At 39.3% G+C, this 25,691-nt stretch overlaps 1 protein-coding gene across 1 annotated transcript in view; it reads right to left on the bottom strand.

The window, feature by feature from the left end:
* The window catches only part of GUCY1A2 (guanylate cyclase 1 soluble subunit alpha 2), a 147,684-nt gene that overhangs the window by 32,137 nt on the left and 89,856 nt on the right, over positions 1 to 25,691 (bottom strand). Inside the window, exon 6 of the mRNA XM_057399738.1 lies at positions 15,730 to 15,873. Within this exon, the coding sequence (XP_057255721.1) occupies positions 15,730 to 15,873 (144 nt within the window). The remainder of the gene's footprint in view (positions 1 to 15,729; positions 15,874 to 25,691) is intronic.

The following is a 25,691-nucleotide window of genomic DNA, read 5'->3' as shown; positions in this document are numbered from 1 at the left end:
AATGTCACATAATTTAGGTAACCAGTGCACACAACTCAACAAATGGCAATAATCAAGGAAGAGGAAAAGGGCTAAAAATCCTTCAGCAAATGCTCAGAAATAATGACAGCTCTGAGAGCAGAAGAAGGATGTTCTGGTCTCCTCAATATGCTTATTCCTAACAATTTCACAAGCTCCCTCCAAGCCCATTGAGGAGTAAATGGCAGTGCGTAAGCAAACCATGAGGACACAGTTTAATCGTGGATTTGGCAGTGCTGGGTTAATGGCTGGAGATCTTAAAAGTTTTTTTCCCAACCTAACCAATTCTATGATTCTCTTCTATAAAATGTTGTAGGGTAACCAGGCTGAAATAGATACTATGACCTCAGCCATAGCAGACAGAATTTTTGCACTCTCTTTATTGTTCTTGTTATCTGAGCAACCCTAGCTATTAAATGTGCCATTCCCTCAGGAAAAGAATTTTGACGTTTAACTGCAAATTTCTGTGACTCAAACAGGCAATAAATTAGACAAGAATGTAAGAACAACTGTACCGTATCACACCAAACGACCATCTAACCCAGTACTGTGGCCCTGAAAGCAGACATACCCCTGGAACACAGAGGCAAATACACAAGGGATGGTACCCTATATATTTGTCATTGAAGCTGATATAGATTAGTCAAAAAAATCAGAACAGACTACTTTAAGGTAAGGTTTAATAACAGTCTGCTTCTTTTGAGTAAATCAGATTGATGGTTCCAGCAGAAATGGTAACTAATTCTGCAAAGCACTGTTTGTGGCTTGTGGCTACAGAGCAGGACCACCCTGCAGGACCACCCACCCTGCAGTAATAGCAGTAGTAAAACAGTTAGAACAGCAGTTAGCTCCCTTCCCAAAGAACTTCAGAACTTATTTGTAGCTAAAAATCTTCCTATTTTTAGGATTCTTTTTCTTCTGGTAAAGGTTTTTATTACTTTTTTCCATCCATTTTCAAAATGCAGCACAAATGGACCTACTACAAAGTAAGCTGTCATAGAAAGAAAAACAAGTATTCTACACAAAAATGACAGAAAGGAGACTTTTTTTTAAAAGGCACATAGGGATTTAATTACTCACTTTCCATTAAAATTAATGTAAGAGGTGTTACGACTTTCACAGACAACTGAAAATGTACTCTTTTGCAAAGGAGATGTTGTGTCTCCCAGATGAGCACCAAATATTAACAATACAAATACATCATCATATTACCTGGGTCAGAATAACTAAAGAGCCTGGTGCAGTCTAGGATCTGTGTGTCTGGGGAGCAGCCTTGCTGGCTGGGGTCCCAGTGGACAACAAGCTGTGCAGGGGTCAGCAGCATGTCACTGCAGCAACAGAGGCAAATCCAGTGCTGAGCTGCATCTGGAGGGGCATCGCTATCAGAGATAAGAGACGTTATCATCCCACTCTACTCAGTTCTTGTCAGGCCATGCCTGGAGTACTGTTCTAGTCCCCAGTTTCCAAGAAAGACATGGACAAAATGGAGAGCGTCTGAAGGAGACCCACGAAGACCATCAAGGGGCTGGGGGACCTGCCCTGCGAGGAAAGGCTGAAGGAATTAGGTTTCTTCTCCCTGAAGAAAAAAAAGCTCAGTGGGACCTCACCACAATACTCCAGTACTTTAAGAGTAGCTACAAAGAGGACAGAGGTTCCCTCTCCACAAGGAGACACGTGGAGGCAACAAGGGGCAACAGGTACAATTTGCACTGAGAGAGGTTTCATGTTGATATAAGAGAGGATTTTTTTTTACACTGAGATCAGTCACTGGAACAACCTCCCCAGGGATGTGGTGGAGTCCCCATTGCTGAATGACTTTTACCTTGGTTTAAATTTAAGGGAGACATTTGAACACAAAAGGCTGTCGCAAGTTCCTCTGAAGCACTGGCATTTTTTTCCCAAATACTCTATGTGTCATATGAAAGGAAGCTGAAATACCACTAAACATTTAGTTTACTGATTTATTTATGACAGGAAATGCATTCTTCCTCAGGGAACTAAACTATTCTGAAACAGTTGAACAATGTTGCTGAACTTGTCAGCTTCAAACAGAAGGCCAAGTATAATCTTCCAGCATCCACCCCCCATCTGAACTGTTCACTCAAATATAGCACAGTGTAATGACTCACTGTTTAGCATAGAATAATTACAACAGTTATGTGATAGAGTTTTTAAAGTGATACTTAAAACTGCAGACTTTGACTTTTCTTCTCAGAAGTGTGCATGTTGGAAGAAATGGGGAAGAGAAGCAGAGAATTGCCATTAACAAGTATACTTTCTTCTTACTTTTGCAGAGGAGATGCTGGCAGCTGCTTCTAAAACTCCCATAACTGTGGATGCCAGAGTATGAAGCCAGATCTGCATAAAGGTTAATGTATCTACAAGATTACCCAGTAGGGCTGAGTAAGACGCTGTTCTCCATGAGACAACCCATAGGCAACTCTTCTCGAACTCTGTGCAAGACTGTTTGCAATCCAGCATCAGATAAGACAAGGTGCTCTACCTTGGAAAATAAAAAAGCTTTTGTGCCAAGGCACCTCTTTCCTCAAGTAAGCACAATCCACCCAGCAAAATTATATTAAAAGGACAACATAACTAATAGGTCACAGAGAGGAGAGCTATGCCCTTTAAATGTGTAACGCAAGGCATGCAGTATAAAAAAGTGCATGCAGCTCAGATCTGGGGTTTTTTATTTGTTGGGTTTCTTTCATTTCCACTGCACCTTACCTAAAGCTATTCATGCAGAAAAAAACAAGGGAGAGGGGAGAAGGAGGAGATGGCAATAAGCCCTTTTCTCAATCTCTCTCTCAAGCCTGCATCAGCGTGAAAGAAGAGGGAGCTCTGCTAGCACTATCACCAAGCGCATGAAGGCCCCAGCTGCATTATCCAGAAGAATCATAGAATCATAGAATAGTTAGGGTTGGAAAGGACCTTAAAATCATGTAGTTCCACCCCCCCTCCACACTGGAGGGCTCCTGAAGGCATACCACCATTTCTTTCTTGTAGGGATAAGTCAGATTAAAGGAGGAGGCAGATTTGCCCTATTTGCTGTCAAAAACTGCAATTGATGGAGTAATTATGCTCCCAGATAAAGTAAAATGTTTGGATTAGGAGATTTAACTCTTTGGACTCTTGGAAGTGAAAGAAAGAAAATGAAGGGACAGGACTGATGTAATGGTGGTTCTGAAACAAACATATTGCCCAGTTTAGAAAAGAATTTCCATAACAGATGACAGTAATAAAATATCACTAGCACTGGACAGAAGAGGCTTCCTTCATTTCAAAGCAAGCGGACTAAAAGGCAGGTGCAGACAGCTTGGTCACTGAAGGGGGAGGCAGATGCTGCAGCAGTGCAGCACAGGGCAGCAGCTGCCTGACAACATCTCAGCAGCTGGAAACAGATGCTCAGGTAGCAACCACATCTATAGCTGCAAAGTGCAAGGCATTTTTCCTTCTAAATACCACTCAAAGGCTTCTGGGATCACCTGTGCCGATTAACGCAGTGAGGTGGCAATTCAAGCATAGCAGCATTTTTTGTTCATGCTTATGTGGTCAGACTGCACAAAAGCCAATAAAGCACTATTTTGATGCAAAATCTGTTCTTGTTTATCGGTGTATTACTGCTTAACTACTGTGAGTCCTTGTTAGTTTGTGTATTATCTCATATCACTATTTTTATTGATTTTTTGTTTAATATTTTCCATCTCTTCCCCATCTCAGGAGATATGAAAAAATAGTCTTGTAGTTGACAGAAGAAACCTGACTTTTAATTTTCATATGATAGGAAGACACACTGAGGGAAGAAGAAAACAGACATTTAGGACTTAGTGGAAATGTTCGTCACTCAGCTACCTTGGGTTTCCTAGCCTAATTCTTTAAACGGTCATGGATAACTTTAAAATATATGGCTTTATGTCCTTTTTATATAAATACATAACATCATTATACACATGGCAATTCTCACTTTCTAAAGATTTTAGTCCATTGTTCCCTTTGTGAAGAGGTAACAATGTCAACCTCCTGGAACTCCTGTGTACACCACAGATTTAATTATTTATACACCTGGTGAGCTGTGTTGCTGTTGCTCTTGTTATTACTGCTTTCTTTTTGTCTGAATGCAGAGTCAAGTTGAACAACAACAATAGTAAATTTCAGCTTCAGCATGGAAGCTCTCCAGTGACTGGAACAGTCAGAACCAGAATGTGAAGTTCTGGCAGCTGCACAAAGTGCCCCAACATAAGCCCTGAGGCAAAACAGTATCAGAGAATATCTTCCATCCTAGGTAATTAAGAATGCAGGGTTTGGAGGGTTTGTGTCTTGTTTTGTTGGGTTTTGGGGGTGTTTTGTTTTGCTTTTGTTTTGTTTTTTCATAAGGGACACAGCTTCAACACTTTTACTCCGGGGTTTGTTTTGGTTTGTTTTTTTTTCCTAGGTGGCTGCCCTAGCAACTAATATATTAACTATTCTGGAGCAGGGTTTTCTTTGATCAGAAATTTACCAAAATCTGGTAAATTTGCTTGATGACAATGTGGCAAGGCATTTCTATGGAAGTTTTTGGGTTCAAACATTCAGTGTTCTCAGCCATAAAGCACTTTCCATGGAAAATTCCCAACTAGCTCTTCTACTAGTCAGACATCTGGAGTATTACTTGGAGGCATTTGTGTCTGGAACAACTGCTGAATCGTGAGAATCAGACTAGGGAGACATGTCACACCATGACCTTAAACCTAACCCCACAGTGCAGCTGCGCATCCTGTGGCCAGAAATCCCATGCAGGAAATCAAGATCTTAAAATCCTTGCAACTTTTCCCTGTGCATGTACATATATACCACCTGAAGAAGGAAAATAAAGTATGTGCCTACTGCAAGGCATTAGTACAAAGTTACAAGCTAGGTGCTGCCATCATAGAAAGGCTATGTGTGCCTTAGGGAACAGGACATATGACTGAATTACAGAGGTGTTTCTTTACTCAGCTAAATCTAAATACTGTGAGTCACTAAGAGCTGTGATCGTGTAGTAGTCACTATGAACTATAAACAGTAGAAAAGTCCACAGGGTGCCCTGGGTAACTACCCTGGTTTCTACAGACATGCTTTATCTTTGCTGTAGAGACAAGTACACATAGAGAGGTGCTTGTGCTTCTTACTTGCAGGACAATGATGTCAGAGAAAGCACGGCATGAGAGGAGAATGGTCAGGTCCAAATACAAAACCTCTTCTCAGTGGTCCTCAAATTATCCACTCGGTGGATAAAGAACTGGCTGGATGGCTGCACACAAAGAGTTGTGGTCAATGGCTCAATGTCCAGCTGGAGACCAGTAACGAGTGGTGTCCCTCAGGGATCGTTGTTGGGACCGCTCTTGTTCAACATCTTTGTCGCTGACATGGACAGTGGGATTGAGTGTGCCCTCAGCAAGTTTGCCGATGACACCAAGCTGTGTGGTTCGGTTGATACCCTGGAGGGAAGGAATGCCATCCAGAGGGACCTTGACACACTTGTGAGGTGGGCTGATGCCAACCTCATGAAGTTTAACCATGCCAAGTGCAAGGTCCTACACCTGGGTCAGAGCAATCCCAGGCACAGCTACAGGTTGGGCAGAGAAGAGATTCAGAACAGCCCTGCAGAGAAGGACTCGGGGGTGTTGCTTGATGAGAAAATGAACATGAGCCGGCTGCAGTGTGCGCTTGCAGCCCTGAAAGCCAACCGTAACCTGGGCTGCATCAAAAGGAGCGTGACCAGCAGGTCAAAGGAGGTGATCCTGCCCTTTACTCTGCTCTTGTGAGACCTCACCTGGAGTATTGTGTGCAGTTCTGGTGTCCTCAGCATAAAAAGGACATGGAACTGCTGGAACAAGTCCAGAGAAGGGCCACGAGGATGATCAGGGGACTGGAGCACCTCCTGTATGAAGACAGGCTGAGAGAGTTGGGGCTGTTCAGGCTGGAGAAGAGAAGGCTGCATGAAGACCTCATAGCAGCCTTCCTGTATCTGAAGGGGGCCTATAGGGATGCTAGAGAGGGACTCTTCATGAGGGACTGTAGTGACAGGACAAGGGGTAACGGGTTAAAACTTAAACAGGGGAAGTTTAGATTGGATATAAGAAGGAAATTCTTTCCTGTTAGGGTGGTGAGGCACTGGAATAGGTTGCCCAGGGAGGTTGTGAATGCTCCATCCCTGGCAGTGTTCAAGACCAGGTTGGACGAGGTCTTGGGTGATACGATTTAGCGTAAGGTGTCCCTGCCCACGGCAGGGGGGTTGGAACTAGATGATCTTAAGGTCCCTGCCAACCCTAACGATTCTATGATTCTATTATTCTATTAATTAGTTCTCTGCTTGTCTTTCAGGTCTCTTCCTGCCAGCAGTCAGAAAAATAACATCTTCATAGTCTTCTAATTAATTCAAGTTGGGGCTTACAGTGGGTGGCCAATCTTGATATCATGCCCCTGCCCTGCAATAGTGTGCACAACAGGCTGACCCTTATGTTGGAGCTGTTAACTTTGAAAATCTACCTTTATCATCTACCACAGACTTTACCTGAATACCTGACTAAAACAAGAAATGCACGTTACCTGAAAGAACAACCAATTCCTTGGGAAAGCGCCTTGTTTTCAGAATAAATATCAATCTAATTTTTCAGACCAGCTTCTTACACAAAGCTGCGGTTGTGCACCCACTAGTCGTATTAAAACCCACTTACCCTTGTTATTTTAGCACAAACACAGTAACGCCGTCATACAGTGGGTGTAACATATAACTGGATAAGAAAAAGTCCCTTCAAAAGAACAGAAGTTGAGAATCATGGGTGTGGTTTTGTCTTTTTAAAGCAATTGCTAATTCTTGAAATCACAGAAAAGGAAGCACTTGAGTAAAATGACTGGAGGGTTGAAGAAAGTGAATTTTCACTTAGGGTAGCCTAAAAAAGCCTGCAGTTTTCCAAATGCCTTGGAAGCTGATCTTTAATACAGATCAGCTCCTCTCATTTTGCATTTTCAAAGGCACTGGGCTGAACTGAGTTATGAACTCTCCTCAAGTCCAGGGAGCCATCACTAAGGCTGACTTTAGCTCACCACCTCACAGGCATGCTCTCAAGAAAAAGTACCAAACTTCCTCCTGAGACGTGCGGCTCTGAATGCTCTCCAAAGACCTAATGTTGCAAATGAAACTAAGAACTCTTGCACTGGCTTGTTGGTAATTTTTGGTAAAAAGTCTATTAATGTGTTTCTTTTATGGAACTGTTCCTGACCTTTTAACACCAGGAAATTTCTAATTTGAAGTTATGCAGCCTGAAATACAATATTATATACATTCTAGAACCTGATGTAGACATTAAGTACAAGGCAAAGTTGCTAGGAGACTACAAATGGAGCAAGGAGCATTGCAGTAACGTGGCAGCTTTTCACACAGGACTGCATCAGGAGTCAGCCTTTCACTATTTAAAACAAAGCAGACTACCTTTTACTGCTTACGTGAAGATGTACATTTGGTAATGACCACTAAATTGTTATAAAACCAACACACCGCAATCTGAATTAGAAGCAAGGCAAGAAACCCTGATAAGGATTACAGAGACAACACTTGCTAAACCATTCTTCCTCACTGTATGTTTGGGAATGGCCCCTTCATTTCAAAACTAAAAAAACCCATACATTCAAGCAAATTTGGGCACATTCATTCTACTTGTACTCTGGTCCCAAGTGCCACATTACTGTAATGCAAAGGGGAATACTTAATGAGTTGGCAGAAGATGCTACATGCACTAAAATTCATCAGCTGTTTTCATGTTACTTAGAAAAGTGTGTCACTCTCATTGTGGACATGAGCCATTACAATCCACAGAGCCCTTTTGTCTCTTTGTACCCTTACTCATGAGGCAGAGTGCATGCTTATTAAAATTTACCACTTGGCAAGCAGAGTTTAGATGTTTATTAAACTCAGGCTTTCATTGTTGCAGTCATCATGACTGCAGTTATTTAACTAGACAACACAAACTGAAACTAATTCAGCTGCAGGGCTGTAAAGTCACACAGCTGAGACATGCTACAGAAAAGGCTCCATTCGTAAAGTATTATTTATCACTTATATATGGGAAGTTGAAGTATAGAAAGTCTGCATAACGTCTAAAATAAAAATGAAAAGGCTGTGACTGTATTTCAGTCCAGCTCCTTCCAGTAGGATCATCCATCTGAGAGCTTATTAGCCTGTTCACCCTTGAGTTTGGACTTATCTGGCAAATATTCATTCAAATATTTCATTATAAAGTAGACACTGAGAGAGCGTCAGATGAATACAGACTAAAATAGCTTGACACTCTAGATTTAAAGAGGGAGCTACAGTAACAGCTTTAGATGTAGCTGTTCACACCACCAGTGTTTGAAATTAGATGAGGTTAATCCCTCACATGAAGTGGTCCCTCTACCATGCTGTTCTTCCCCTAGCTGATGGATGAAGACCAGCTCTTGCATTGATAGTGTTAATATCAGACTACACTGTTTGAGTGCAGTTTATAATCCAATAATAAAATAAGTTTAGCAATGCACATTTGAAAGTTAGAAGCTGCAAGTGCATCAAGCACTCTATGTAGATAATAAAGAAATAACTGAGTCGAGGACCAGACTATGTGCCTTGCAGACACATAGCCAAGGACCTGAGAAGGACCCATCTAACTCAGCTGAGAATAAATTAACTGAATGTATATCGCCTAGATACTCTCTGCGCTACTGTTTAGATTATTTCATGACCTAGTCATTAGCAGGTGAGCAAAAAGAAAGGTGAAGGTATGTATTTGCTTGAGTTTTTGATTACAGTATTTACAGGCCTAATCCTAAAGTCATTGTAACATAATCATTTAAAAGACACAGGATGTTTTTCTGCTGCAGAGGAACATATTTTAGAGCATGCTTTGAATTACTGTGGTAGGGCTCAATCATTATGTTTTAGACAGGATCACATTTACACTACAAATCTACATAATTGTAGTTAATTTCAGCAGCTTCATGTAAGCTGTTTATTTTTCTCCTGTGTATTCCCAGCCCTGTATCCCTTCACAACTATTAGGGCACCTTCATGCACTATAAAAGTAAGCAGATAATCTTAAAGAGCAACCTCTTGGGAAATCTCATTAGTCAAAACCAGGTATGTTCTGCCAGCACAGCCCTTTTAGCAATAAACTGAAAAAAACGCCTTTCTGTTTCTTTGGGATATACACTGCACGTTAATTAGACAAGATTTGAAGCATGATAAAAAGTGATGCTTGCAACTATACCCTGTGGGGTTTAGCACATCAAATGAAATCTACATTTTGACCTTTATCTTTAAAGTTGAATGAGTTGAATGCTCTGGAGAATTCTTCTTACAGCATTATCTCTTGCTATTAAAATTAATGTACCTCCGCTTCACCTAAAAAAAAATGTAGTAAAATTGGAAGCATATCTTAAATTCAAGTAGCACTCACTTAAATGTAGGAGGTAATCTTAAGCCAATATTTTCAAATCACAGTCATAGGGCAGTATGTATAATTATTTGTACAGAGCCTCAATCAAATGAGCGCCTCTGGACTAAAGAGTGTTTCACTGAAAATATAGTCATAGAATCCTGGAATGCTTTGGGCTGGAAGGCACCTTAGAGCTCATCCAGGTCCAACCCCCTGCCATGGGCAGGGACACCTTCCACTAGACCAGGTTGCTCAAAACCCCATCCAACCTGGCCTTGAACAATGCCAGGGATGGAGCATTCACAACTTCCTCAGGCAACCTGTGCCAGTGTCTCACCACCCTTACAGTAAAAAATTCCTTCCTTGTATCTAACTTAAATCTCCCCGGTTTAAGTTTGAACCCATTACCCCTTGTCCTATTGCTACAGTCCTTGATGAAGAGTCCCTCTTCAGCATCCCTGTAGGTCCCTTCAGATACTGGAAGGCTGCTATATATATATATAAATGTACATAATATATATAAATGTACATCCAATTCTATTTGCACTGATGAGTCACAAGCCCTTCTTTTGTACTAAGGCCTTAGCTCATGCCAAAGTAATGGGATTTTGCCTCAAATAGAACTGAGTTTTAAAACATTCCTACAGAGACCTGACGATTTCTCCATCACTCACAGAAGAATGATCAGCCCATTATCTGTTACAAATATTTCTTTTGAAAAGAGCAGACTGATGATAGAATTTGCGGAGGCTGCTATATACTATAGCTCGCTTTCTCTTTCTGCAAAACAACGTTTTTTCAGCACCTTGCAAATTGCAGGCTATTCACACAAGTATAAGGAGTGTAGTTTCGGTCTCCATTGTGCTTGTGATTTTCCGCTGCCTTTGGCTCTGCTGGAAGTGTCAAATGACTGAGTTCATGTCAGCTGCAGACCATGGTGCTCTCAACAGCACACCGTGAGCTCGGACTCAGGGGTATCACCTGGATATAAACCAGAGCTGTTTCATACACCTTGTTGCCATCCTGAGGTTCATCACTCTTCACCGGCTGCAGAAGCATGCCTCTAAGGAGCAGATTTTTCATCAAGTGCACATGGTTGTACAACAAGGTATTTTTGTGATTCCTAAAGAACACTTTCAAAAAAACTCTATACCTAGATAAAAACCTTAATTTGATCATCTGCAAATGCACTTGATAGGCGAAAATCTTATCCTAAATTCCCGGTTATGTGATATGGTATTTTTTAGTTCATTCATTTATGTTTTTTCCCGAGCTTTCTGAGTCACTAAGTGTCATTTAATAAGACATAACACTGCTATCACAGGGATGAACACATCAATAACTACAAAAAGTAAATAAGTGCATCCTGGTGAATTTAGTCCTGAGATAAGAATTAAATATACCCTAAATCCTATCCTAAATCTGAAGTAATTTAGAAAACACATAGAATCATAGAATCATAGAATAGTTAGGGTTGGAAAGGACCTTAAGATTGTCAAGTTCCAACCCCCCTGCCATGGGCAGGGACACTTCACACTAAATCGTATCACCCAAGGCCTCGTCCAACCTGGCCTTGAACACTGCCAGGGATGGAGCATTCACAACCTCCCTGGGCAACCCATTCCAGTGCCTCACCACCCTAACAGGAAACAATTCCTTCTTATATCCAATCTAAACTTCCCCTGTTTAAGTTTTAACCCGTTACCCCTTGTCCTGTCACTGCAGTCCCTCATGAAGAGTCCCTCCCCAGCATCCCTATAGGCCCCCTTCAGATACAGGGAGGCTGCTATGAGATCTCCACTCAGCCTTCTCTTCTCCAGCCTGAACAGCCCCAACTTTCTCAGCCTGTCTTCATACGGGAGGTGCTCCAGTCCCCTGATCATCCTCGTGGCCCTTCTCTGGACTTGTTCCAGCAGTTCCATGTCCTTTTTATGCTGAGGACACCAGAACTGCGCACAATACTCCAGGTGAGGTCTCACAAGAGCAGAGTAAAGGGCAGGATCACCTCCTTCGACCTGCTGGTCACGCTCCTTTTGATGCAGCCCAGGATACGGTTGGCTTTCAGGGCTGCAAGTGCACACTGCAGCCGGCTCATGTTCATTTACTCATCAACCAACACCCCCAAGTCCTTCTCGGCAGGGCTGCTCTGAATCTCTTCTCTGCCCAACCTGTAGCTGTGCCTGGGGTTGCTCCCACCCAGGTGTAGGACCTTGCACTTGGCATGGTTAAATTCCATAAACCATAATCATAAAGCCAGATACATCTAAGTGAACAATCGTCAAATATAAAACACTAAATTTCCTATTTGCAGTTAGGTTTCCCTAGAGCTGAAGTCTGCAACCAGGAAAACCCAGATTCATTATGACATTGCCTAAAAAAATGTTCCCCCCTAAGTAATGAGCCTCTTAAATATGCATAGTATCAGTCACACCTCAAAAACCTAGGGAATAAAACTGAACTCATGGTTTCCAGTGCTGATCTCAGAGAGCTTAAACAAGAGATATGTCTCTGGAAAAGAAATCACCTGCAAACACTAAGGAGAGTTTAGCATTTTTGCTTCATACTAGAAAATACAATCAGAAACAGAATAACTGTGCTGTAGCTATCAGCCTAATAACAGAAATCAAACTTCAAATAACTGTGGTGTCATGTATTATATAAAATGGCTGATAATAATTTTTTTGTATTTAATCAGGGCTTATCAGCCAGTCTGGGAGAGAATGAGTAGAAAACAGAGCCCACCTTTTCAGCCCTGAGATCAGAAAGTCCCGTATTTTCAGGAATTATGTTTTGAAAAGTTGCCTCAGATTTACTGAAGTAATTGTCTTACTTTTCAAAATAGCTACTAAACTATCCTGAAGAATAAAGCCAGAATTTAGTCACAGCAGCTCATGAATGCTGTCAAAGATACCAAATCTTGGGCATGAGGAAAACTGCCCTCTGGTTTCAACTTCTTTTCAAATACTCAAATACTGATGTAGGTCTTTCAATACAATAAAACAAAAACTGTGTCAGCATTCTATATTCAACCCATTCAGCAAGGACTCAGGAAATATGACTTGTGCTTGTTTAACATGAATCACAGATAAGAATTAAGGTCAAAACATAGTCAAAACACTGTGCTTGTCATCCATACCAACAGGACCAGCCCAAAGTAACCACATTATAGTACAATTTCATTGACTATTTAGAAGTCAGGCCACTTATAATGTCTTATAGTCTACATTGTGTATTTTGCATCTAATGCTAATGAATATTTAAATATTTTAATGGAAAGGTTTAATTGCAAAATGTTTTGCACAGTAAGTTTCCTACTATTGGTTATGAGCTGAGTCCATAGTAACTGTTACACATATATAGGGGCTTCTTAAACTTCAGGTAGTTTACAGAACCAAGTCCAACTCCTGACTTCATATAAGGCAACCCAAAAGTTAAATCATGTATTTAAGAGCATTGCCCAAACACGTGAACACCAATCTGAACTGACACAGCTTTGCAACATTCTTATACACACCGAACATTTCTTAATGGGAATCTATGGCACAATGGGCATCTTCACGTTTTTTTAAGCGAAAAACTGGCAGCTAACAAAAATAGGGATCACTGACATCTGAGGTAAAGTCATGCCACCTCAATTTAGAAATAATACATATGATTTAGCGTAAGGTGTCCCTGCCCACGGCAGGGGAGTTGGAACTAGATGATCTTAAGGTCCTTTCCAACCCTAACTATTCTATGACTGATTCTGTGATTCTATGTTTTGAACTGTGACGATCATTGACATAACCACTAAGAAAAGCTATGCATTCTTTGCCATTTGTAGGAGGACTCATCTGACAAAGTGTAGAAGCTTACGCTGTAGACATCCACATTTAGGCTAAGTCCATAAACTTGCCTTACAGACAACTGAGAAAACACATTTTTAGAGCGTGATTCATCTCATCCTAAACTAGGACAAATTGAAGCAGACTTCTCCAGAAGTCCTTATTTCAATTGTTTTACTGGGCAGACATACATGAGAGAGGAATACTAGACTTAATAGATTTTAAATCAAATCAAGATGCTGCTGTGAAAGACAAGCTTTTAAACACAATTTGCCAGTCTAGGTACAAAAGTAACAACTACAGTCTATGATATCACCATCCCTTGTCCTGAAATCTATTGCACCTAAAACTGAAGACAGAACACCTAACACCCACTGAGGAGCTTCTCAGTACTTCTACTTTCAGCTTAAGTATGATGAACCAACTTTTCTCTTCTGAATTCTAAAAGGAGTTTATTAGTACTTCTGAAAATATTTGATTATTCCTAGCATTTTATACTCTGCAAGCATTTTTCCTTTGCACTGTCCTTATAGTCTTTTCTTATAGGGTTTCTTACGCAGCCACTGAAATCAGGAGAAATTTTCTGAAAAGGTTACAGGTAGTAATGAAAACAGTCATAAACTGTGACTATCAGAGTAAACCATACACCTTCAAAATTTCCCTATATTTGCAGCAATCACTCAAAAGAAAGTGAAAAGATGGAGAAGATCTGGAAGACAGCTCTCCCAGAATGTGACAGTGTAGCTTAAAGGTATTAGCCAGCTGTAGACACTGAAAAAACAGAGAAATCATCAAGCAATCTAGAAAATCTATTTTAATAGGATTAAATTAATACCAGCTTGAAAACACTATGCCCTCTGCATCTTCAGACATTGTCTTTTAATGCTTATTCTGTGTTTGATGAATGTCCACATGAAGCTTTAAATAAAGTTTCTTCAAGATCCTTAGTCCCAGACATTTTTCAGTATGATATTCTTTTGAATGTGTGGACATTTTTCAATAATCAAGTAGGTATTTTATGTTGATATTAAAAAAAAAAATAGCAGCAGCAGCATTGATGTATAAAATAAAAATATTTCATTCAGAAAATATATTTGCATTTGAATATTGTGCTTCCATACTATATTTCATGGTATTTCTAGCTTGGTTGCCTTGCATCCACATTTTCCCTTATGGGCAGAACAATTCATTTGGATTACATATTTCTTAATTCACTATACATAAAGAGTTCAAGGAATATAGTTTAAGATACGACTTAACTAATAGAAAGAGAAGAGTTGGAATGAAGAACTTGATTGCTCAAGGAGCATCATAGCAACATCCCTGAACACATATTTTAAAAATTTACCTTATTTCTGTCATTTTAAACCTTCAAAACAGTCTTTCAGTAATTGGAGAAAAAGAAAAAAAAAAAGAAAAAATCAGCAGCATCCTCATTTTTTAACAGACATGAGGAATATCAGTTTACAAAGTGCATTTTGAACTACGGTGTAAATCATCCCATGAGAAATCTGTCCAGCCTTTTCATCTATTCTCATATGGCTTTTGTTATAGGCTTTAGACAGTGTTGAATAATTGTTCTACATAATACCCACATTTTCTTTGAAAACAAAAGGGAAAAACAATTTAACCACAAATAGGAGTGAGTACACTTAATGAAAACAATGTGTAATCTAACCCTTGAAAAAGAAAGGCACGTATATATCTCCATGGTTTTTCTTCCGTGCTGAATCTCCATCTCCGACCTAAACATTACCGATTTCAAATACTAGAGGCTGCAAAGTTGATATAAAATTAAGAAAAGCAGAACACCAGTGTAACTTTAAAATGGTACAAACGGATATGTTGTTTTCCACTTCCTGCTATCTCCTATACCAGATTAGGAGAAGGAACTGGAGTAGCGTGGGAAGGAAGCACATTACAACTGAGAAAAAGCACCCGGTCTACACATTGTTCTTTTATACAGGTCAATAACTATTCAGAAAAAAAGGCATGTGGTCCCTTAGAGCCACAAAACTCTGAGTGCCCCTACCCTAGTACTGAAGTTCAGATCAGGAGGCTACTTCCAAACTGAATTTCCCTATTGTCATTGCATACTGTATTTTAGCTTGTAGCATGAGACAGTCATGGATCATGTGAATTTTCTTCTCCCACTAAACTGAATTGGAGGCAGAGCTTCAGGAATGCATTTAATACCTTCCAGCCACAAACAGGCATTCAACACATTTGACAAGGTGACAGCTAGTCTGTGTGGTCCACTGTGCTTACTAAAGTAAGGCATATCTTACATGATTGTTGATGGGCACCAGTGAAATATATGTCCCTAAAAAAGGACTGTGATATATTGATGCAATTTTAAATTCTCCTAGCAGTAAACAAATTTCAGCTGACAGAACATGACAGAATTAATCAGGTCTATGTATCTCTGACTATCTAAGAATAAAGATCAAAGCTGTTACCTTAATAGGGCTCCCATCCGGAGTAAGAACCTCTTCTGAAAGCTCCATCATCTTCAGTGCCATGAGGGCAATGGCTTTAGCATGACTAAGGCTTTTCTTATGGAGCCCTGCTGCAACACAGTACGCATCACCTATTGTTTCCACCTGCAGTAATCAGACAAATCGAATGTTCAAGTTTGATAATGAGAAGAAAACCCTATCATTACTTATCTGCAATCAAATATCATTGCTTAAAATGTGTGAGCAAAACATCCATAAAATAAGCAATTAGACAACGGGGCATAATTACCTGAGTTTGCAAACAGGTGTAGTCAAAACCTGACATGTGATTGCATAGTGGTTCATCAGCATTATAACCAAAGAACATCATTACATCTAGAACAGTGTATGCCATCAGCTGAGAGATGACAACATTTTCCCATAGCTGTAACACAGAAAACCCTGTTTTCCTAAATGAGAAACTGCTTACAGCTTTGACACCATCCTGGCTGATTTTGCTTTTGAGTAAGAATAGCACCACATGATTATAATTCATAATTATTATTTGCTCTGCTTGAAAATTATATCAGGAAGAGAATTAGAAAAAGCAAAACATCACCATAAAATCCAGTGAAGACTCTATAACTTCTCATTAGCAGGTAGCTTTTCCTGGTATAGGGATAATTTTCAAATAAATAGATGCTACTGCTACATACTTTTTGCTGTAGCTGTCACTGTTATTTTCAAATAAGAATCGTGACCTCTCTCTACTACGCAGGCTACCTGACTGAATTTCCTACCTTCAGGCATCAAGTTCAGCAGTATGATCCCTCTGGTCTTTTCAGACAGGTCTTATCTCTCTCTTATCCTTTATTTCCTTTGAAGAAAGCTGTCCCTCAGGAGCAAGTGAAAGCAAAAGAAATTACAGAAGCCCACTGGATCTGGTTAAAGGCAGCCTGAGAAATACTGAAGCCCTCAAGTTCTGCAGCTTTATGATCAGCATTGTTTTGCACTCTGCTTGCCCACACAGTTGCAACATGTTCTGCACACAGTCCATTAACACATGCCCAAGAAGACTCAGTCCTCACAGATTCATTCCAGTTTAGCTGTGCAACTAATCTGGCTTTCACCCTGCCCACAATGCTATAGGAATGCCAGTAAAGGCTTCAGCAAAGACTTGCGTGAAAAGAAAGCTTGCACTGAGGATGGAGTTGTTCAGGGAATAAATACAGCTTCTTCTTCTTTCTTCAGGGATTCTACTTATATTAGTAGATAGAGCTCTTCTCAGATTAGTTTCCAGAACTGGAAATAGTATCTCAAAAACTAAGCATTACAGGTAAATGTACCCAGAGCAATATGAGCAAATATTTCCCATCATCAAACCTATAGGACCTGCTACAAGTCCATTGCCAAGTTTGGCACCTTATCCTTTTCCTGCTGACTGTGCAGGAGGATATATATAAGAAGCTGAGGGTTTCTCAAGAGCTGAGAGCTGAGACAGCTGTTAGCACTCCCTCATCACTTTTGGAAGCTCCTCATAGTACTTGTTTATAGGAAAAACATATAGGAGCAATCAATACTGCTGCCTGCCTCCTGTTTTATACATGCCATATCTCAGGATCTCTGTCCCCAAGAAGTAGAGTTGCCAACTCCCTGCAGTTTAGGAGGTTGTCTTTCCAAAGACAGGTGGATGGGCAAGTATATTGTAGTGGCTGGTGAAAAATGTAGAACTAGGGAACTAAATACACGGACATAGTGAGAAAAGTATCAGAAGTTAAAAAGACACTCTGGATGGCGAAGAAATAGATGCTAAACATATCCCTAAATCAGAAGGAGAATACTAGAAATCCATTGTCATTCTTAAAAGTTGTGGACAAATATAACCAGTCTGAATAGAAATAAAGCAGTTACTACAAAAAGAGCTGAATCTATGATGTGAAATACAAAAAAATAAATACAAATGTTGAATAATTTAATTTCAGAATAACTTTTCCACTAGGGATAGTTGTATTACACCACTGTAAGCAAGTACAGATCTGGGACCCTATCATGTTCCTGAAATGTTCATACGAAACAACTTATTTTCTTAGCTTATTCCCATTTGGAAATTTCCATAGCTCTGTAAACTAATTTAACGGCTAAATTGTATGCACTGAATGAGTAGCATGATTGAATTTTCATTGTACGTATCTGTGTACTGCCAGAAAAATTGGACCTAAGCTTCCTCATGACTTTAAAGTGCTTGTCCCTATGAAGTTCCTCTGACAGTAATACTGGAAACCAGGGGAATGGTTAGGACTGTTGAGACCAACCTGGTAGCTGAAACTGGGTGTGAAGACAACAGATAAGGCTGTCTAATGGTTTATTATTCTGTGGCCCTGTTTTCAGTCGTTACTAAGATTTTTCCCAACTAAGCATATAAGCTGAAATTTCCATGCTGAGTATCTATCCAACTTTAACTTTGGCTCAGCCCTCCTTTAAAATTAGATTTGACAATTTTTCAAATTTTCTCCACAACTGCTTTTTGGGGTCTGCCTCTTCGCTCTTCTTATAAACCTACTTTATATATTGGAAGGCCACAATAAGTTCTTCCTGTAGTCTTCTCTTCTCCGGGTTTAACAATCCCAACCCTAAGCATTCCCTCATAAGAGAGGTGCTCCATCCTGCTGATCAGTGCTGTGGCTCTCCTCTGGACCTACTCTACCAGGTCCATGTCTTTCTTGTACTTCGGACCCAAGCTGGAAACATCATTCCAAGTGGGGTCCCAGAGTACAGGGGGAAAATCATCTCCCTTAACCTGCCGGCCATGTATCTTTTTATGCAGTCCAGAATATAGTTGGCTTTCTGGGCTGCAAGTGCACATTGCCAGCTCACGTCTACCAATATCCACAAGTCTTTCTCTGCAGGGCTACTCTTAACCCTTTCATACCCCAATCTATATTAATTTTGGGGTTACACCAATTGGAGTGCAGGACCTTGCACTTGGTCTTGTTGAACTTCATGAGGTTGTATTAGGACATTAAAATAGAAAGAGTGATGAGAGCAATACAGATTTTCATTGCATTTTAGAATTTCAGGCTGGGCCTGTCAGTGAGTCAGATGTGCATGCTCCTTTGCTCAGGAGCAAGAATTGGACCAGAAAAACAGAACACTTCTGATAGCTCATGCCCAACTGTCTTTTGGGTAGATCCTGGAATCCCTCTGCACACCAGAGAGTAACTTACTCCATAAATATTCAAGTAAATGTCAATGGAATTAAGAGAAAAAGAACATACTAACCAAGGTGGCTAAAAATAGCAGCAGTTAGATCTGTTTGACACTCTTCAAGATGATGATAGGCAGTAATGAAACTCCAGAGGAAATCTCTACCGTGTGATAAACTAAATTCTGAGGGTTTAACATTTCAATGTGACTATTGTAGTTCATTATTAGTAATATATTTGATTTTTATATCCTTCCTAGATACATATACAGGAAAATGTATTTTGCACTACAGCTGGAAAACATTATCCTGCTTCTTTTTAAAAATATATATTGTTTTGAATATTTCAACAATTTTTTGTATACTATTGACAGTTTTAACTTTATTAAGATTTAGTGCATTTTTGTTCTAGTTAAATTATCGTTTCTTACTGCTCTTAATATTTCTAGCCACTCACTGATAGCCTGACATATTCTTAGCTACTTTTCATCCCCTTTTGCTGATTTACCATTTCCAGGTTCACTGGAGCTTTCATTAATTGGGAATTAATACATGCATTGTTGAACAGAAATGAGGATGAACTTGGATTTCAAAATTATAATAATCTATTGAGAAATGTAGGATATAAGTTTTATTCTTCATTAACAAATAAGTCAGGAAACACTGCAGCTACTTATACTGCTATAGAAAGGCCTTCTCTAAAGCCTTCTAGAAACCCAATTGGAAATGCCAGAAAGATTTTCAGTCAGGACCTCAACAAATCAAATATTAAGATTCATAATCAATTGAAGTAGTTGTGTGCACTCTACAAATCAGAAAAAGCTTCTTGGTAGACATCCTGATGCTGCTGAGTACTGTAAAGTGACAATGCTTAAGACTTGCAGCAGGAAGCAAGCAAAAATATCTTCGACTTTTGAGAAGTCATTTTCTATATACCCAACTTCTGTCGGTTGATACTATATGTCTCTTTTAGACATGAACAGTACTTATTATAGAATTTTAAATCTAAAGTTATTGTATTATAGACACATTCTTATTTTCTACCAATTTTAGGTGGAATATGATTTTCAGATGAATCTGGTAGTCAGAATGCAATTTCTCCATTTCCAACGTGTCTAGAGAACAGAGGTTAATAAACTTTTCCCTGGGCAGCTCCAACAGGTCTCTTCTAATTACCAGTAGATAAACTTTGTGTTGTGCTGTTACTTCACTGAGAAACAGGAAGTTGTAGCTCAATGATGTTCGCCGGGTACAAAGTCAGGGTGTTGACTCAGTGTCAGTTTAGAAGAGAAAATGTGGTGTATCAAAATAACATCACTGCTTCTTTACTCTTCCTTGTGAATGCATGAATATACACCAATCATTATGTATATGAACCTCTAGAAGTAATGAAGGAACTGAAGTGTCACACTTCATTTCTCAGGGCTGCACACACATGGGGAAACACCATTTTGTAAGTGAAACCTGCAACAGCAAATTTAAAGATTTTTGTCGAAAAAGTTCAGGAATCCTAGAGGTCTCAGGAATCTTGGTAGCAACTTTTTCAAAGCACAACTTGGAAATAAACATGAAAAAATGTAACCATGGGGGTCACTCTTGTGGCATTTCTAACCTCAAATTCCTACTGCAATAAGAAACATAACATCCACTGAAAGAAGTACCTGGAGGGAGAACTGGCTCTAGTTTTAGCCCTGTCTCTTTCAGCAGGTTTGCTGTAAAAGCCTGATACATAATTTGTGTTATAACTGTTACAGTGGAATACTCATTATTATTACTTTCTTTTTCTTTTTTTTCCACATAAGAGCCATAAATGTGTTTATTTTATGGGTTACTCCTTTTTTAATGGGTTCAATTATATTCATCTCAAGAAGGCTTCTTTGCTTATGATCAAAACTCCAAAATTCTCATGGCAGTGCATAGGTGTTTATTATCTTACTCCTAAGGATTATAATATTTAGTAGCTATTCACCCTAAAATACTCTATGCCACTGTCTCTATGGACTGTTAAATGCTTTTTTGCAAAATAAATAAATTGGAAATAAAAAATTGTATTGTCTTCACTATAGGAATAAATACCATTAGAATATTGTCATACATAAATAAGAGCCCTTAATACAGGTTACACTAGTGATTTTAGTTTGAGTTGGCTGTCCCATTGAGATAAAATTAACTGCTGATGGAGCCCTTCTCAAGACAAATCCATTCAAGGGACAGTCATCATTCAGCACCTGCCTGAGATATATATATATATATAGATATAGATATAGATATATATAGATATAAAGACCAGATTTTTCTTTGTTTTTTTCCTCACAAGGCACTGGGAAAAAAAAATTACAGTGCAATTCTGGATGAAGAACTACAGGACAGTCCTGTGTACCTTGATGTTATACAAGTGAATGCAGGATTACTTTGAAAAGTAAATACAGAAGTATTGCATAACCATCCTTAGCTCAAGGATGCTTTTCCTTTAGAAAAGAAAACCTTTCAGTGATACATGCACAAAGAAAGACATGCTGTCCAAAGTTTATTTAGTTTATTCTGTTAGCATGTATAGATTACCTATATCATACATACAGACTTCACATAGAATAACTAAACTCAGCTATTCTTCAGCCATGTCTTGATTCCTTATCCTTCTTTTATAGAGCAACAGATATTTCTTCAAATTCAGTTGATTTTTGACATGCATCAAATCCTGCTTGTGGTCTCAAATGTTTCTGTTATTATAATCACCAGAAACATTTATTTCTGCTGAAGTAAGTATTGGTTCATAATCATTATAATTTGAAGTTGGCAGGAAAATTGGGAGTATTAAACTGTTTCTTTATGCTCCACACCCTGTTTACAGCCACAGTATACAAAGTGTATAAGCTATATTTAGCTGAAGAGAAGCTTATTACTAGACTGCTTCTTATCACTTCTGAGGAATCTGCCAATAGCCTGAAACTCTGCTAGTGCTGGGAGATAGTCTATAAAATTTAATTTTATAGAACTGAAATAATAACAAACAGCAGTTGCAGTGATACGAGTTTCCTCTTAAAAAGCTTGAGACTGATAAAAAATAGAAATAAGCAGTAGGGAAAAGAGCTTAGCTATCACACTTCAGTGGTCTTCTTCCTTACTTAACTTTTCCCACTGAGAAAACTATTTTTCTGGTTTGGATGTGGGTTTTTTACCCACAAAGAACATAATTCTCCACCTTAAAATACCTGCCTCTCTTTTCACCTGTTGCCAATGCATGTTTCGCCTTTCCTCCACAAATAAAAGACACTGTTCTAGGTGCATGCAATCTGTACCGATTGGTTAGCACCTTTCAAAATAACAGTATGCAAGAAAACTATCTAGAATTCAACTGAGTAAGTATGTCTCTCTTTTCTAACAAAATCTATGATTCTTTTCCTGATAATAACATTCTTTGCACTTTGATCAAGCCCGCAGTTGATACCACACTGGGTGGGACAGTCTGTTTGCCATCCTAAGGGACATAAATAGGCTGGATAAGTTGGTCAGCAGGAAACCTAAGAAATTCAACAGGGGTATGTGCAAATTCTTTCCCCTGGGAAGGCATCTCCCTGGAACTGAAACAGCCTGGGGCCAACTTCTGAGGATCAGCTCTGTGGGAAAGACCCTGGAGGTTCTGGTGGGCACTTGGGCCAGCAGCACATCCTCAGAGCAGAGATGGCCAATGACAGCCTGGGCTATATGAACAGAGATTGGGGAAAGTGGTTATTCATCCATTAGATGCATTCATTAGATGACACCTAGATACTTCACCCGGTTTAAGGCCCCTCAGTGCAAGACAGAGATCGATAAACTGGATCTGGCTCTGTGGAGGGCCATAAAGATGGTGGGAGCTGAAGCACCTGCTCTTTGACAAGAGGCTGGGGGAGCTGGGCTTGCTCAGCCTCTGGACAAGCAAGAGACGGCTTCAGGGGAACCTAAGAGCAGCTCCAGTGACTGTGGGAGGTCTTCGAGATGACAAGGTGGGCTCTTAATCCATAATCCTTATGGGTTAGGAAAGAGGGAAGCCTGTGAAACTTACTGACCATAAGGTTACAGATAAAAAGAACTTTCCAAGTTTTTAAAGGATAATCAAACATTTCTGCAGACAGCGAGGATTTAAATAGATGCTTCAGCAAATACAGTGATAAAGAACATAATCTTTGTATTTTAAGGGCATAAATCTCAAAATGACAATGCTAGAACAAAGTCTGCTACATGTACCTGACATTTCATAAGTAGCTCATGGGGCTTTTTGTCCTTCTTCAAGTATCTGTGCTCCATACTGTCAAACGCAGACCATTACAATGCACTAGCTACAGCAGTTTCTGCTATAATCCAAGCTTTAACTATTTGCTACACCCTGTCTCCCAATATACCTATTAGCTATACTGATATCTTTTTTTCTCTGTATTTTATTATAGATAACTTTACTGCTCAGTTGAGTCACAGAGTTGCATTGTTTGGGGCTGCAACACTACAGTTTCCCTGGTGATCATCCAGCAGATTAGTATCTGCCAGAACATCAGCCTTTCTTTATTGTTCTCCAGTGATCATCAGTAAAATTACCACCTCAGTTTCCATGGTTGATGAAATGCTGTTAATATTTCTCTTATTAGCTGAAAGTGAATAGAATCAGCAGTAATGTTAAGGACCCTTGAATACTCCATTGCATCTTAACAGTCAATCCTACATGTTATTGATTGTTTCAATGGAAGAGAGTAATACATAGTTTTTTGGACCACAATCATCATATCCATTTACAAAAGTCATGGAAAGTCAAGATTTGAATTAATCAGTAAAGTATTCTAAGGAACCCTACTGAGAGCACAATACTCCTGTTCTGTGGTGATGGGAATTATTCTAGTTCCCATTATAACAAAAAGCAATGAAATTAGGAAAGAAATAACTTGGGTTGATGCTGATTGTATGACAGAAATTAAAATGCAATGAAACTTTATTTTACTCAGTCAAAATGCACTCTGCATTAAAAAACATAACATGACATAAAACTATGTAATGTGATTAAATAACTGAAACTAAAGCATGCAAGAACTAGATGGCACAAGCAGGAAAGAAGAAATATTTCTTCTAATAACTTTCAGCCTTTCTGTATAGGCTGAAAGTTAATAAGATGTAGACTACATGGGTGAGTTTCAGCTCACCTAACCAGAGATATCTCTAATATAGTAATCTGAGTAAGAATTATTCACTCTCAATTCTTTCCATAATCCATGAAATTAAATGAACTGTAGCAGTCATCTGACCTATGCTAAGCATCTCCTTCAGGAAAAGATGAATCTCAGACTAAAAATGATTCACACTTACCCTATAAAACCATACTTACCTCTGCTGACTTTGAGAATAGTCTATAGATGACTACTTCTATGTTATAAATAGCATTGTTTCACTTCTGTCCCAGAACAGCAGGAAAGAAAGAATGAACAAGACCATGTGAAGAGATATAAAGCAGACTGAATATGGAAGTTCACTGAGGCAGGTAAATTTTAGAAGTAGGACAGTGCAAGTTTTAGGAAATCAAGCAGTCCTTCTGGAAAACTGATTTTTAGATGGACAGATGAGCCTTTCTACACTCCATATGACAGTTTCCTTTCCACTCTTAGAGATTAATCCAGGCTCAGAACATCATTTATTGGAGAATATGAAGTTTAAATGATTCTTATGATTACATTAACAAGAAAATCAATGACTTCTAGCTTATTAATTTTGCTTTGAAGAGCTGGGAATAGTTTCTTAAGCAACAAAGTCAGGCTATGTCCCTAGCTGTCTCTTGGAGCAAGTGCCATCCATACTAGTCAACCTGGACTTAGAAAGCATATTTTAGCTTCTTATACACCTAGGTTTCATTTCCATGGAGCATAAGAGTATTTAAGGAGGTGGTTTCTTAAGTCTCATCCCAGAATGAAGCCAGGATTCAGGATGGGAATGCACCAGGAACTGGAAGCCACAGACTGAGAAAGCTTAGTTTGTGAAACTCTCAGAAGAGTCCAAGTGAGCTGTTACCTTCTTATGCACGGCAGACCCTGTGATTTTGGAAGTGCACTACAGAGTGCATGTTCCTGCTCACATTAAGTAACCCCATACAAAAAAAAAAAAAAGATTGAACGAGTGTGTTAACTGTTAGTCCTAAGATAGTTTGTCAGCACAACAGCAGGATTCTGCTTAGCTCAAAAAATCCTGTATCTTGGCATGCATGTTTTGGCATGCAGGTCAGGGATGTTATTAATCACTAAGAGGAGGGAGGGCAAACGTGAACTATTTTGGGCAGCCTATGTTAGAAAGAATTGAACAAGTCACATAACCTAAAACACACATTCTAAGGAGAGAAATGTCAAAGAAACATGCTGGATAGAAACTAGGTAAGTTATTCCACTGAGAGATGAGGTGTGTGTGTCCTTTCTCTGGAGGCTGTAGGTACAGTTCAGAAAAGCCTCCTCTGAGCACAGCCTAAGTATACTTGATCCTGAGGTAACTTACAGATCTACATCTGTCTATGTAACAAACAGGGAATACTGACTTTTTTCAAATTAATAAACATCTGGGTGTTGTGGTTTTTTTTTTTGGGGGGGAGGTTATGTTGTATGAATAGAAATTGAAGCTTACTTCTGTTTGCATTTTGAAGTATTCTGTGTGTTTTTCTACTGAAGAGATTTGGCAGAAAAGCTTTGAAATAGTTGAATTGTGCAACACTTTAAAGCTTAACAACGTCTGTCAGATTAAATTACTTACACTTTTTGCTGAAATTAATTCTACTTGG

The sequence above is a fragment of the Pezoporus wallicus genome, unplaced genomic scaffold (genome assembly GCF_028554395.1).
Source record: "Pezoporus wallicus isolate ANWC-B61680 ecotype Strahan unplaced genomic scaffold, APGP_CSIRO_Pwel_v1 scaffold_6446, whole genome shotgun sequence".
In the NCBI taxonomy this organism is placed as follows: domain Eukaryota; kingdom Metazoa; phylum Chordata; class Aves; order Psittaciformes; family Psittacidae; genus Pezoporus; species Pezoporus wallicus.
This window is presented reverse-complemented; position numbering and strand designations above follow the sequence as displayed.